We start from the raw sequence: 15,662 nt of genomic DNA, 5'->3' as shown, positions 1-15,662 counted from the left end.
GTAATTGCATTACTTATTACTAATTACTTTCTAAAACCCTCATCAGCCTCGACCAGATGAAAAATACAAGTATAGACTTGAAAATGTTCATTTAATTCTCTCAAAAAAATCATATAAAATCAAATAAATTATTCATGAACTGACAAAAGAATTTAAGGGGGCAGCGTTCAATTAGAAAACATACGTTTTAACATTAGACGTTAAATTTAGATTTTAAATTCACTGTTGTTTTATATAGAATTGTTCTAGAGTCTATAAAGTATTTAGCACAATTACATCAGAAGTAACTGTAATTAAATTAACTTAAACTTGCCTTGCCTAATTAAATTACTGAAAAATTAAGAGTAATCCCTTACTTTACTTTTTTCAATGAAGCAGTAATTTAGTTACAGTAATGAATTACGCCCAACGCTGGTGCTATAGGACCAATCATAGCGCTCAGACTTTCGCACTCATTACATATTAATTAGGTTTCGCGCGCTTTGAAGTCACGTGGGGCATTTCGCGCGAAAAGTCAGTCTTCCCGGGAAAACAGTCTACACGCGAGCTGCTGTTCAGTTCGGACGTAAAACAATGGCGGTAAGTGAATTTGTGTACAACTTATAGAATACAAACATAGTACAGAAGTGAATGTATGATGAAACTTTTGCAAACGTGTTCTGTTTTGTATAAAATGTGGCCAAAATGACAGGTTATGTTGAACTTTGAAGATATATTTAACTATGTTCCACGAATAACGCGATTATGTGTCGAATTTCAAATGTGTTACAACTTTACGTCACTTACAAACCATTTAATGATTGAATAAAATGCCATCAAATCATGTAAATATGGTAGGCCTTTGGTTTTGTTTGTTTTTCTCCTCTAAAATCAAGTGCCAAAAGTTTTGTAATGGCATATGTGTCATATAATCGTTCATAAAAGTCAGTCTGAAAGGTCCCATGTGGGTAGAACTCGTTTTTTTGTTTAACAGTTGCACTGCATGTTAGTAGAGCACATGTTATGGCTATTTGATGTAAACCAGCACAGATTTAACAAAAAAAATGCAATTATTGAATTAATTCATCACTCTAGTTTAGTTGCATTTGGCCAAATACTGTATTTTATGAACTGTTTACATTGACATCAGGGAACAGACAGGGTATTTCCTCTGCTCTGACAACACTATTCATATTTATTGGACTGGGACAATGCAAAAAATAATGTTGCATAGACTTAAGTATAATGTGCTTATAGATAGAGAGTACTGTATTGTACTGATTATATATAATAAATGCATGGTATGTTTTGCATAATAACAAAGTATGCAATATTTACAATCTGTAATATACAAAGGAAACTCAATATAGTCAGTGTACTAGAGGTAAGTTATGTGCTGTACCCTGGCATTTAAGATAATGAAGTGTCTCTCTTTGTCTTCAAACAGGATTCATCAGAATCGTTTCACATGGCCACTAGTCCCAGTCGCGGCTCCCGGCGGGGCGACCTGACCTCCAGCCCTGGCCGAGATTTGCCCCCATTTGAGGACGAGTCCGAGGGGCTGCTGGGTGAGAACGTTCCTGAAGAAGTGGAGGATGGAGATGGAGAGGAGCTGATCGGCGATGGGATGGAGAGGTGAGAGAGAACTTGTCTTTAGTATGTGTAAATTAGAAGACTTTTTGTTGACATGATATTGGTGAGTTTCAACAAAGTGAAAGTGTTTATTAACCAGTTCATCATTAAAAAATGTTGCTTTTATCATTACAGGGACTACCGTGCCATCCCTGAACTGGACCGATATGAAGACGAGGGCTTGGATGAGGATGAAGATCTCAGTGAGCTCTCTCCTGGCGCTCGCGCGGCCGCCGAAGAGGCCATGAGACGGCGAGACAGAGAACAAGGCCTGGGACGCATCGGACGTGGACTCCTCTACGGTGAGCGTTGGAGTCATTGTAAATATCATGCTTCATTCCAGTATCTCTGCACTGTTATTTACCCCGTTTACATTTCTGCGATGGACAGACAGTGAAGATGAAGACGATGAACGGCCCACGAAGAGGCGTCGGCGTCTGGCGGAGATGGCAGCTGAAGGCGTCATGGCGGAAGGCGAGGATGAAGAGATGATCGAAAGTATCGAGAACCTGGAAGACATGAAGGGTCACACAGTCAGAGAGTGGGTTTCCATGGCGGCACCTCGACTGGAGATCTACCACCGCTTCAAGAACTTCCTGCGGACACACGTGGACGAGCACGGACACAACGTCTTCAAAGAGCGCATCAGCGACATGTGCAAAGGTGCGTGAGGGACGAATGTAGACGGTCATAATGCGAAAACCGTAATTTTGTGGTTTTGTTAATATTTTGCCATTTTTTTATTTTTTTTTTTAGAAAATAAGGAGAGTTTGTTGGTGAACTATGAGGAGTTGGCGTCCAGGGAGCATGTGTTGGCGTATTTCCTGCCGGAGGCGCCTACGGAAATGTTGAAGATCTTTGACGAAGCGGCGAAGGAAGTCGTGCTGGCCATGTACCCCAAATACGACCGTATTGCACATGAAATTCACGTTCGCATCGGTAACCTGCCATTGATTGAGGAACTTCGATCGCTCAGGTACAAACGATTTCACTGCTTTTGCATTAATAAATGTCAACATTTCTCCACAAGATTGTAGAGCATAAAAAATGCCACATGGTGATAATTTGAGTCATGATTTGAGTGAATAGTTGAACTGGTGTTTTGAACAGGTTAATTAAACGGGAACAGTTGAAAAGTACTGCTTCAAGCAAATAAATCAAACTTATACACACCAAAATAACCATAAATGGCCATTTTTACCCACATGTATTTTTACCAAAAAGATAAATGGTCATTCTTTTTGTAAGTGAATCATTGAAGTGTTTTATACCATTAATTGAACAGACATTGATTCGAACAGGCGATATTTATGCACAAGTATTTTTACTATAAAATGTTTTTGAAAAATGCCACATGGTGAATGTTTGAATGTTGACGTGAGTGAATTTGTGAATTGGGTGTGAATGAATCGAACTTCTATGCACCAATATAACCATGCATCCTAATTTTAAAGCATGAAACGTGCCACATGGTGATCATTTTTGAGTGTTGACGTGAATGAGTCGTTGTATTTTTACACCATTAATTAAATGGCAGTTCATAAGAACTGACTCATAATAAATTGCAATATTTACCTACAAGTATTTTTACTAAAGATTGAAAAATGCCACCTGGTGATTATTTTTGCATCATGACATGAGCAAATTGCTGTTTTGAACAGATTCATTGAACGGACAGTTGAAAAAGCACTGACGTAAGCAAATAAATCAAACTTACACCAGTATAACCACGCATCATAATAAATCACAATATGCACCCACAAATGTTTATATATATGTATATATTTTTAAATTAAAGCATAAAATGGTGATTATTTTTGAGTCTTGAGTGAATCGTTGGATTGTTTACGCTATTAATTGAACGGACATTTAATAAAAAAAAAAAAGATTCACGCTTATAAATCGAACTCATATGCACCACTATAACCATGCATCATCATAAATGACAATATTATTGTTATTATTATTTTTGTTTTTTTGTTGTTTTTCTCCCCAATTTGGAATGCCCGATTCCCAATGCGCTCTAAGTCCTTGTGGTGGCGTAGTGACTCACCTCAATCCGGGTGGCGGAGGACGAATCTCAGTTGCCTCCGTGTCCGAGATTGTCAATCCGCGCATCTTATCATGTGGCTTGTTGAGCATGTTACCGTGGAAACCTAGTGCGTGTGGAGGCTTCGCTATTCTCCGCGGCATCCATGCACAACACACCACGCGCCCCACCAAGAGCGAGAACCAAATCATAGTGACCACGAGGAGGTTACCCCATGTTACTCTACCCACCATAGCAACCGGGCCAATTTGGTTGCTTAGGAGACCTGGCTGGTGTCACTCAGCACGCCCTGGATTCGAACTCGTGACTCCAGGTGTGATAGTCAGCGTCAATACTCGCTGAGCTGCCCCATAAATCACAATATTATTAAAAAAAAATGTAAGCATGAAAAATGCTGATTATTTTTTTTAATGGTTTTGACTCAAGTCAATCATTAAGTTGTTCACACCATTTTTTTTTTTAAATGAACTGTTTAAAAGAACTAATTCAAGCAAATCAAACTACACAACTCACATTTTAAGCGTCTCTCCTTCGTGAAAGTCCCTTTAATACCACTTTGTTCAAAGTAATCTCTCTCTTACATTTCAGTTTTAACAAACTAAAATACACATTTTTCTTTTCATTCCCGTCTAGACAGCTTCACCTGAATCAGTTGATCCGCACCAGCGGCGTTGTGACCAGTTGTACGGGAGTTTTACCGCAGCTCGGTATGGTCAAATACAACTGTAACAAGTGTAACTTCATCCTGGGTCCATTCTTCCAGTCCCAAAACCAGGAAGTGAAGCCCGGCTCCTGTCCGGAGTGTCAGTCCCTCGGCCCATTTGAGATAAATATGGAACAGGTACATAAGCGATGTGAATGTAGAAGTTATTCATAAATGTATTTGTGCATTTTATTTAGTAATAACAAATAAATATTAGATGGTTTGCCTAAGATTCTTATGTAGTTATGAAAATGTGCTCATAGTGGACCAGCAGCATAACTCATATTCTTCCGTTGCACAGACTGTATATCAGAACTACCAGCGTATCACCATTCAGGAGAGTCCTGGGAAAGTCGCTGCGGGCCGCCTGCCTCGTTCCAAAGACGCCATACTGCTGGCCGACTTAGTGGACACCTGCAAACCAGGAGACAAGATTGTGAGTTTACAGACCCTAATGAGTGCAGTATTAAACAAATACTGTCCAGTTGATCATTTCTATCAGCCTTCTTTGTTTAGTTATCGTAATTGTATCCACACTATTGTCTAATGTCAAACTATTCTAATTAATATTAAAACCAAATTTGCTCATCAAATAGTTCAATTTGGACCTGTTTTAAATATTTATTATACTGCGATATCAATTAATATTAAACTCAAATAAAATATTCCTCGAATGTTTTAAAATTGTAAATCATTCTCTTTATATCACTATTATAAAATGAAAATAATATTTAAATATATCATTAAAGAAATAACCGCTCAAATGTTTCAATTTGGACCTGAAAATATTTCAAAGCTTTTATTTATATCATATATCACTGTATCAGTATTCAAATTAAATTCAAATATTTAAAATAATACATGCTGCCTCAAATGCTTTTTTTTAATATCACTTTTTCTAAAGTTTTAAATAATAAAATTGAGTGTATCACTTTTTATTTTTATGATTTTCTCCCCCAATTTGGAATGCCCAATTCCCAATGCGCTCTTAAGTCCTCGTGGTGGCGTAGTGACTCGCCTCAATCCGGGTGGCGGAGGACGAATCTCAGTTGCCTCCGCGTCTGAGACCGTCAATCCGTGCATCTTATCACGTGGCTTGTTGAGCGTGTTAACGCAGAGACGTAGCGCGTGTGGAGGCTTCACGCTATTCTCCGCGGCATCCACGCACAACTCACCACGTGCCCCATTGAGAGCGAAAACCACATTATAGCGACCACGAGGAGGTTACCCCATGTGACTCTACCCTCCCTAGCAACCGGGTCAATTTGGTTGCTTGGAGACCCGGCTGGAGTCACTCAGCACGCCCTGGGATTCGAACTCGCGACTCCAGGGGTGATAGTCAACGTCAATACTCGTATATCACAATATTTAAAATGTAAATAATTTTCAAATATTAAATTTAAAAAAAAATTGAGCTTTTTAAAAATTTTATATCATAGTATTTATATCAATATATTAAAATGTAGCTAATATTTAATTTAAAATATGGTCCCTGAAATGTTTCAATTTAGACTTAAGCGCTTTCACTAATATGGGCTTTATAAAAACAAAATTGTAAATCAATTTGTTTATATCACTGTATCGTAATTCGAATAATATTGAAATATGAAATTAAAAATGCCTACTCAATGATTTTTATATCAGCTTCTTTTAAAATGTAATTTTTATCACTATATAAACATGATAATATTCAAATATATATTTTAAAATAAAATATGCCCCCTCAATTGTTTCAGTTTTGACCTGAATGTATTTCAAAGCTTTTGATTTATTTAATCATTGTGTGTATATATATATATATATATATCGCTAAAATATTAATTTATAATTCAAAATAAAATATGCCAAAGCTTTTATTTTAACTTTTTTTTTAAGTGTAAATCATTGTATTGATATCACAAAATTAAGAGAATACACATAATTGAAAATAAAATACTTATAATAATAATAATAATAATAATAATAATAAATCATTAGTGTATCATTTGCTGTGTTAAAATTATAATATTTATAAATGTGTAAATTCTGACTTGTTTTCAAGGAGCTGACGGGAATCTACCACAACAACTATGATGGCTCTCTGAACATGGCCAATGGCTTCCCCGTCTTTGCTACTGTAATCCTGGCCAATCACATTGCTCGTAAGGATGAGGGTGTGGCCGTGGCAGAGCTCACAGACGAAGACGTCAAGGCCATCGTAGCTCTGTCCAAAGACGAACGCATCGGAGAAAGAGTGAGTGATACACGTATACCTTCAAACCAGAGACTCACCAGGTGTCATCACATTGACTCAAGGGTCAGAATATATATGAATGACTCTTAACTTCAGATTAAAGTTTGTTCTCCTTCACAGATTTTCGCCAGTATTGGTCCTTCGATCTATGGGCATGAAGATATTAAACGCGGTCTGGCGCTCGCTCTGTTCGGCGGCGAGCCCAAGAATCCAGGTATACTGATTTACACCCTAGTATTATCACGATTTAGTCTCTTCAAGACTTGTTGACGCTAGCGGCACAAGTGAACGAAAACGTGTGTCCCTCACTGGTTTCTCTGTCGCCCTCTACAGGTGGAAAGCACAAGGTGCGCGGCGATATTAACGTCCTCCTGTGCGGAGATCCAGGCACAGCTAAATCTCAGTTCCTGAAGTACGTGGAGAAGGTGGCGAGCCGTGCGGTCTTCTCCACGGGTCAGGGCGCTTCCGCTGTGGGTCTGACCGCTTATGTGCAGCGTCACCCGGTGAGCCGCGAGTGGACGCTGGAGGCCGGAGCGCTGGTGCTGGCGGATAGAGGCGTCTGTCTCATCGATGAGTTTGATAAAGTGAGTTAGATGAGTTTGAGGAATGTGTTGAGTTTTGAGCAGGCTGTGGCTTTAAAGACCTTTGAAGCTTTATGGCAGTATGTTTGAGTACCAAAATACAAGTTTTATGCAAAAACTAAAGTTTCTCTTTTAGGTGAATCTCGCGAAACCTGTCAAAACATGTGAGGGTCATTTATTTCATATCAGTAATCAAGCAAATTGGAAGTTTTGCTTAAAAATAATGAAGGCTATTTTTGTAGGACAATTGCCTACGTTTACCTCACAAAACCACATTACTGAAATGAAAAAAGAAAGAAAAAACTCCCTGTAATGCAATTTAAAAACTAATATATATATATAAAAATATGTGTGTGTGTATATATATATATATATATATATATATATATATATATATATATGTATACTATTAATGATACTATAAAATTATACTTTATATTTTAAAATATGCTATTTTTATAAAAAGTAATATATATATATATATATATATATATATATATATAATAGTTCGATTTTAGGTTTAGTCTGTATACTATTATACTATAAAATTTATATTGTATTTTAAAATACGTATGATGTTGAAAAAGTCATAATGTATAATATTTTTATAATTTTATATTTTAAAATATATTTCTATTTAAAAAGTCATGATATATGTATATAATATATTTGCATATTTTAAGTTTACTTTTCTCTATACTATTAATTATACTATAAAATAATATTTTATATTTTAAAATATATATTTATATACAATATCTAAAAATATATATATTTTAAGTTTACTAGTCTGTATGCCGTTATTATACTATAAATTATAAAAATGTATATTTTATACAGTATAAAAAAAGTTTTATAATAATATTTATATTTGAAGTTTACTAGTCTGCAGACTATTTTACTATAAAATTTTAATTATATTTTATATTTTAAAATACATGAGATTTTTATAAAAATAGGCATATATAATATAAAATTTAATATTGTATTATTTATAAAAAAAATAGTCATATATAATGTATAATATATTTTTATAATAAGTTTACTACTCTGTATACTATTAATTACACTATAAAAACACTTATATTAAATATGTATGATATATATTTATATACAATATCTAAAAAAAATTAAGTTTACTAGTCTGTATGCCATTATTATACTATAACATTTATATTAAATTCAAAAATACATATTTTTATATAAAAAGTTATGTAATAATTTTTATATTTTAAGTTTACTAGTCTGTAGACTATTTTACTATAAAATTAAAATTATATTTTATATTTTAAAATACATGAGATTTTTATAAAAATAGGCATATAATAAATATTTTTACATTTTAAGTTCAGTCGTCTATACTATTAATTATACAATAAAATTATATTTTATATTTTGGAATATTACATTTTTATAAAAATAGTGAAAACAGTATATATAATTTTATATACAAAAGAATATTTTAAAATGTACTAGTCTATTCTATTAACAATACTAATATAATTTTTTATAATTTATAAAAATATAATACATACACACACAATATAATTATAAAGTAAAATTATTTTATTACAGCGAGAATCTAAAGAGAATCAACTTTTAGTGTGAGGAAAATTCTGATTATGGTAATGACAATTTGGGCTCAAAAAATGCTTATGTCATGAAAATGTCACAAATCTGCAAAACCTCTTGATGCTTCTGTTTTTTATCTTTGTTTCTCACTGATGTGACCTGGATTGTTTTTTAGTTCTCACTGTGTCAGTGAAGTACAACAGTGTGTTTTTCTGTGTTCTTTAGATGAACGATCAGGACAGGACCAGCATCCATGAGGCCATGGAGCAGCAGAGCATCTCCATATCTAAAGCTGGTATCGTCACATCGCTGCAGGCGCGCTGCACTGTCATCGCCGCCGCCAATCCCATCGGTGCGTTTTTAGAGAAGTGACGGAACAGTTTAATGAAATGTGCTGAATGTCTAAATGAGGGTCATAACTTTAATTTCACCATGGACACCAAGTTTTATCATAAGAATTATGAAACTCAGCATGTTAATCCACAGTCTAGAACAGTCTGCTTCTTAATTACTTATAGATGGAAAACTTTCAGAAATACTTTTTGGAGGTATTCATGTTTCTTCTAAAACTTCATTTTTCAAGGTGGGAGATACGATCCATCGCTCACGTTCTCTGAAAATGTGGACCTGACTGAGCCCATCATTTCTCGATTTGATGTTTTGTGCATCGTAAGAGACACAGTCGATCCTGTGCAGGTCAGTATTTAGAGCTGGATCGATATCAAAATATTTGCTTTTATTTCTTACTCGAGTTTTGCTGATAATTCCACCATACAATGTGTGCAGGACGAGATGCTGGCTCGTTTCGTGGTGGGCAGCCACATCAAACATCACCCTAGCAACAAGGAAGGGGGTGTGGCCGGACTGGAAGAAGTGGTGCTGCCCAACACCTTTGATGTCCCACCCATTCCTCAAGAGCTGCTCAGGAAGTACATCATCTACGCCAAAGAGCGCGTGCGGCCCAAACTCAATCAGATGGACCAAGATAAAGTGGCCCGAATATACAGCGAGCTTCGAAAAGAGTCCATGGTGAGAATCGACGATATTCAAGACGAGTTTCTGAGGAAAATAAACCGAAAACGTGTTTTTGACCAACAACTCTTTATTTATTTTTTTAAGGCTATGTTGACGTTACGTTGCCAATTTTATCTCAGTTAAGCGAGTCGTATATCTTTTCTCTTGCAGGCTACAGGCAGTATCCCAATCACTGTGCGTCACATAGAGTCGATGATCCGCATGGCGGAGGCTCACGCTCGCATGCACCTGCGGGATTACGTGCTGGAGGACGACGTGAACATGGCCATCCGGGTGATGCTGGAGAGCTTCATCGACACGCAGAAGTTTAGTGTGATGAGGAGCATGAGGAAGGTGAGTTACGGATGGAGATGAGTTTGTTTTTTTTGTGACCGATACTGATTTTTTACTTTCTACGCAATTTGGAATGCCCAATTCCTACTACTTAGTAGGTCCTCGTGGTGGCGTGGTTACTCACCTCAATCCGGGTGGCGGAGGACAAGTCTCAGTTGCCTCCGCTTTTGAGACCATCAATCCGCGCATCTTATCACGTGGCTCGTTGTGCATGACACCGCGGAGACTCGCAGCATGTGGAAGCTCATGCTCCTCTCCACGATCCACACACAACTTACCACACACCCCACTGAGAGCGAGAACCACTAATCACGACCACGAGGAGGTTACCCCATGTGACTCTACCCTCCCTAGCAACCGGGCCAATTTGGTTGCTTAGGAGACCTGGCTTGAGTCACTCAGCACGCCCTGGACGCGTGTGCAGAAATAAATGGCGTGTACACATTTAATCACATGATTACTGTAATTCCGAAAGCTTTTTGTGATCTTTGCAAGGTAAAAAATTATTTCTGACTTAGCAGAAGTAGCAGGCGTTTAGAAAAACATTTAGGACAAAATCTGTTGATATTTCTCAATTTGCGTTGATAGTTTTGCATGAATACATCACTTCCGGTCGGGCGTACGCATGCAGTCTAGTCGCACGAGTTGAAATATTTTAACGCAGCTGAGGCTCAAATCGGATCCGAAAATGTCGCATCCGGAGATGGTCGGAACCTCACGCAGCCCCCATGCGACTCTCCATTGTAAATGAATGACTTCCGGTCTATTGTATGTCGTTTGACGGATGCAGTGAAAAGGCGGATTTTAGATATCTTTTTAAAATCTAGTTTAAAACATGTGTGAAGTCCGTAGAAATGTAATCTTTGTTTTAAATTTGGTTTCGTAATTTTGAGAAACATTTGTCGCAATTTCTACGAAGAAATTATAATTTAATAACTTCACTAATGTCATAGTAAAAAGTATTGAAGTACTTTGAATACACGCGAGTGTACACAACTTAATCATTAAATTCAAAAGTTTTCAAACTAATTTTTGAGTCAAGAATATCGAGGTTTTTTTTCAAGGTTACGCCATATTTCCTGAGCAAAGATTTTTGTAAAAATGTGAAAATATTGGACTTTTTTTGTTTAACTTTTTGAGTCAACATTAAAGGTCGACCGATAGTGGATTTTGCCGATACCGATATCTAAGGTAATGGAAAAGGCAGATAACCGATTAATCGGCTGATATTTTTTCAAATTGATTTACTATGACGGGCACAGACATTGACACAACAAGAGTCAAAAATGAATAAAATACCAGCAGTTTATTGCGCAACCAAAATTTCAATAATAACCTGAAAAATGAAGATTTGGTGCATTACGCGAGACTTAACTATAAACAAGCCTGGAATACACACTTATTTTGAAATGACGGAAACTTGGCTCCATTACAATCCTCTATATTTAAGTATTTAGGTACATTCACTAGATTAAAACTATTGGCAACTATCGGCACTGATTAATCGGTAAAACCAATGCATCGGTCTACCTGTAGCCAACATAAACAACCTAAATGGCTAAATAAATGTTGGTCGCACCACATGACGCAGGATGAAAGTTTTTCTATTTTTAAAACACAGTTGTTTCCATTTTCCCCCCAAGAATTTCAGCTTTAATTAAACTTTTTTACGGTCTATGGACGGTTACACCACATGACATTTTTTATTTAAGCCCCAGAAAAAAATAGCAAAATGACGTTGAACTCAGAAATTGAAAACATGTTCATCACAGAAGAGGTGTATTGAAGTAATTGTTTTTTTGCAAATTGCATTTTTCATGTATTTTCGAGTAATTGAATAGATCTGGACTAAAAAAAATGTGCATCATGTCATTGACCCACATTGACCTCCCCCATATTTCTGTAGACGTTTGCACGTTATCTGGCCTTCAGACGGGACAACAACGAGCTGTTACTCTTTATCCTGAAGCAGCTGGTTTCGGAACAGGTCGCGTATCAGCGCAGTCGTTACGGAGCTCAACAGGACAACATCGAGATCGCAGAAAAAGACCTGGTGGACAAGGTAACAACTGGCTACGTATAAATTAAAGTCCTTGTAATTAACGAATTGCGTACGTTTTACACATGTCGTGAACGTGAATTGTAACAACCCCTTGTTTGTTTTCAGGCCAGACAAATCAACATCCACAGCCTGTCCACGTTTTACGACAGCGAAGTGTTCCACTCGAACAAATTCTCCCATGACGCCAAGAAAAAGCTCATTGTTCTGCAGTTCTAGGGAACTGTTCTGGATTTGTTTGCAAACCAAAGGAGTTGTCCAGAATCTCCAGGACTTGTATATAATTGATGTGGTTGTTGGAGCAGCCGGTTCGTAACATGGATTTAATGGTTTTCAAATATTCATTACCGTATTCATTACGGTTCTAGTGAACTATTCTTAATACAGGGTACATTCAAGGTGCTTGAATTTGGCTTTTTCGAATTGAAGTCCTGGAAAACCCTTGAAAATAGCCATTTTTACCAAGAGGTGCTAAAAAAGTTCTTGAATTATAGAAAATCTTAAAATACGTTGCTTCAATCATGTAATAAATGAAATGTATTTATTTTCGGAAAAACACGACGACAGACCACTAGACCACTGCTGAAGTGCATAGACGGCTGTCACGTGACACCTGTTACTTTTGGCAGCGCTGTTCAGAATGGGCCAATCACAGTCAAGTATTACTGGAGGAGTTTAAAAATACGTTTTATAGATGCTGCTGTGGCGGATTAAACAAGTATGAATCCTTGCAACTATCAGTTTTAATTACAATTTACTCTCCAGAGTGAAAAAATGAGATGAGATGTAAAACGTTCTGAGATTTAAAGGCAGATCAATGGAAGATTCAGTTCTGTGAGTCGTCTAGAGCCTCTTTGTGTCAAGACAGCTTTGTGTCTCACAGTAGGTTATTTCTCACAACATTTGTGTCAGTATCTAAATATGTTGACAAACATGTCCCTTGACATTTTTTAGTCATGAAAAAAGCTTTTAAATAGCTAAAAAAGTAAATGATATCATTCTATAACCTAACATTTAATAATATGAAATGACTTGACTCTGTTTTGCACTTTTTTCAGAAAATATATTTGAAATTGTCAATTGCCTGAAAAAAAAAAAAAAAAACTTGTCCCCTTCATCTGGTACACCACTTCTATGACATGTAAAGTTATTTATGTGTTTATTTTGTACTTATTTTTAATATAAGCATGTGTGCAAAAAAGCAAAACAAAATTAATAATAATTTTAAAAAGATTGTTTGTCCCTTGAGTTCATGGCATTGGTGTTATCAAATGTTAAAACCTTTTTTTTTTTTTATGTTTCAAAGTTCAGAGGCTGCTTAAATATGTAGTGATCTTTCCCAGTATGTTAAAAAGATATTAATTCACATTTTAACTAATATTTTCACACAAAAATATTTGGTGTTGTACCCCAATGAACCCTCAAAATGTGGTGTTGTACCCCATTGAACCCTCAAAAGTTGGTGTTGTACCCCATTGAACCCTCAAAATGTGGTGTTGTACCCCATTGAACCCTCAAAAGTTGGTGTTGTACCCCATTGAACCCTCAAAAGTTGGTGTTGTACCCCATTGAACACTCAAAAGTTGGTGTTGTACCCCATTGAACCCTCAAAAGTTGGTGTTGTACACCATTGAACCCTCAAAAGTTGGTGTTGTACCCCAATGAACCCTCAAAATGTGGTGTTGTACACCATTGAACCCTCAAAATGTGGTGGTGTACCCCACTGAACCCTCAATGTGGTGTTGTACCCCATTGAACCCTCAAAATGTGGTGTTGTACCCCATTGAACCCTCAAAATGTGTTGTACCCCATTTAACCCTCAATATGTGGTGTTGTACCCCATTTAACCCTCATTAGTGTTAATTTGCTTCGTTCGTGTAACAAAATTAAATAATCAAAGAAAGAACAACAGCCAAGTTGTCCTTTATGAATAAAAATAATGTCAGCATGTTACAAAATGTTTACCCTCAGTGTTTATGGACAAAAACTGAACTGAATGGAAAATTTCAATATTTTGTAAGTTGGAAAGTCAAAATGTTTTGAGAATGTCCCATTTGCAGTTTGGGTCAGTTCTTCACATAAATCTGTTGTGTGACTTTAGAAAACATGGAACACAGTCACATGAGTCATATGGACTACTGTTTACAGACCCAGTTATTCACTATTGTTGGAGAGCAAAGTGCGTTTTAAGGAAGCACCCTACAAGTGCACATCAATTTCATCATGAGTGAACCAAGAATTGTTACTGAGATATGTAGTTAAAGATGCTCATTGAGATATGTTGTACTTGTAATAAGTGGTGTTTTATCAAAATAAATTAACTGTATGGTTAAAATATTATTTAAAATTAACAAAAATAATTTGTTTTAATGACATCTCGAGTATAGTCCTTGAAAACAAATAAAAATGTGCTTAAAGTCCTTGAATTTAACTGAAGCATCTGTACGAACCCTGTTATTGGCAACTTAGTCATGTGACATGACGTTGTTTTTCAACCTTTGGTGTCTTAAATGCAGAAGTACTCCGCATTAAATGAAATAGTTGCTGTAAAAAAAGATAAATTGTGATTTCTGTTTTTGTACTGTTTTTGTTTAGAGCAATAAAATAAAGCTATGTGTAGGAATGTTTGTTTGAAATGATTGCTGCTAGGAATGCTACACCCAATCTACACCGCAAGTGAAGTTTCAACTTAAAACTAGAAAGTTGCTTTTACACCTTTTTTCCGATTGCAAAATTTACAGGAAAACATGAAGAAAAAAATTCTCAAGAAATCTGAAGTAAACGTGAGTATCCATCACTATTTTAACATGCAAACTTTGGACTGAAAGTTCTAATGGATATTGTTTATTGAAGCATTGACATCACATATTCAGCAGAGCCTGCAGTAGCTAACAGGTATGTGCTTTTATTACATTCTAAAACATACACTCAGTGACCACTTTATAAGGTACACCTGTACACCTTAATAATGCAAAGTTTTGAGCTGCCAGAAAGGCTATGGTAACTCCGATAACCCCTCTGTACAATTGTAGCAGAATACCATCTCTGCCTCCAGCAACATGTTGAAACTTGAGGTGGATGGGCTGCAACAGCAGAAGACCACGCCGGGTTCCACTTCTGTCAGCCAAGATCAGAAAGCTGAGGCTGTAGCCTCCATAACCGTTGCCTTTCAGCTCAAACCAGTCTGGCCATTCTCGGTTGACCTCTCTCATCAACAAGGCGTTTTCAGTTCACAGAATTGCCGCTCACTGGATGTTTTTTGTTTTTGGCACCATTCTGAATAAATTCTAGAGATTGTTGTGTGTGAAAATCCCAGGAGATCCGCAGTTACAGAAATACTCAAACCAACCCATCTGGCACCAACAATCATGCCACGGTCCAAATTACTGAGATCACATTTTTCCCAGATTCTGATGGTTGATGTGAACATTAACTGAAGCTCCTGACCCTTATCTGCATGATTTTATGCATTGCAATGCCGCCAC

General features: G+C 36.5%; 1 protein-coding gene across 15 annotated transcripts; it reads left to right on the top strand.

Annotated features, from left to right (window-relative positions):
- The first annotated feature begins 512 nt into the window (after positions 1–512).
- On the top strand, positions 513–14,793 carry mcm2 (minichromosome maintenance complex component 2). 15 transcript variants are annotated; one of them, XR_007896882.1, is made up of 17 exons: positions 513–579; positions 1,427–1,614; positions 1,747–1,913; positions 2,002–2,274; positions 2,368–2,587; positions 4,295–4,502; positions 4,666–4,800; positions 6,406–6,597; positions 6,718–6,811; positions 6,931–7,181; positions 8,976–9,102; positions 9,334–9,446; positions 9,537–9,779; positions 9,936–10,118; positions 12,025–12,180; positions 12,286–13,605; positions 13,823–14,793. XR_007896882.1 is itself a non-coding variant. In XM_051695356.1 (16 exons), the coding sequence occupies exons 1-16, from the start codon at positions 574–576 to the stop codon at positions 12,394–12,396; spliced, it is 2,667 nt and encodes an 888-aa protein (XP_051551316.1). In that variant the 5' UTR covers positions 513–573; the 3' UTR covers positions 12,397–14,793. The 15 variants fall into 15 exon arrangements, 1 of the variants encoding a protein (XP_051551316.1); XR_007896881.1 differs by having other exon boundaries at positions 13,761–14,793; XR_007896875.1 differs by having other exon boundaries at positions 13,699–14,793.
- Positions 14,794–15,662: the final 869 nt, after the last annotated feature.

The sequence above is a fragment of the Myxocyprinus asiaticus genome, chromosome 50 (genome assembly GCF_019703515.2).
Source record: "Myxocyprinus asiaticus isolate MX2 ecotype Aquarium Trade chromosome 50, UBuf_Myxa_2, whole genome shotgun sequence".
In the NCBI taxonomy this organism is placed as follows: Eukaryota; Metazoa; Chordata; class Actinopteri; order Cypriniformes; family Catostomidae; genus Myxocyprinus; species Myxocyprinus asiaticus.
The sequence above is the reverse complement of the archived record's forward strand: the minus strand, read 5'-3'. Positions and strand labels throughout refer to the sequence as shown.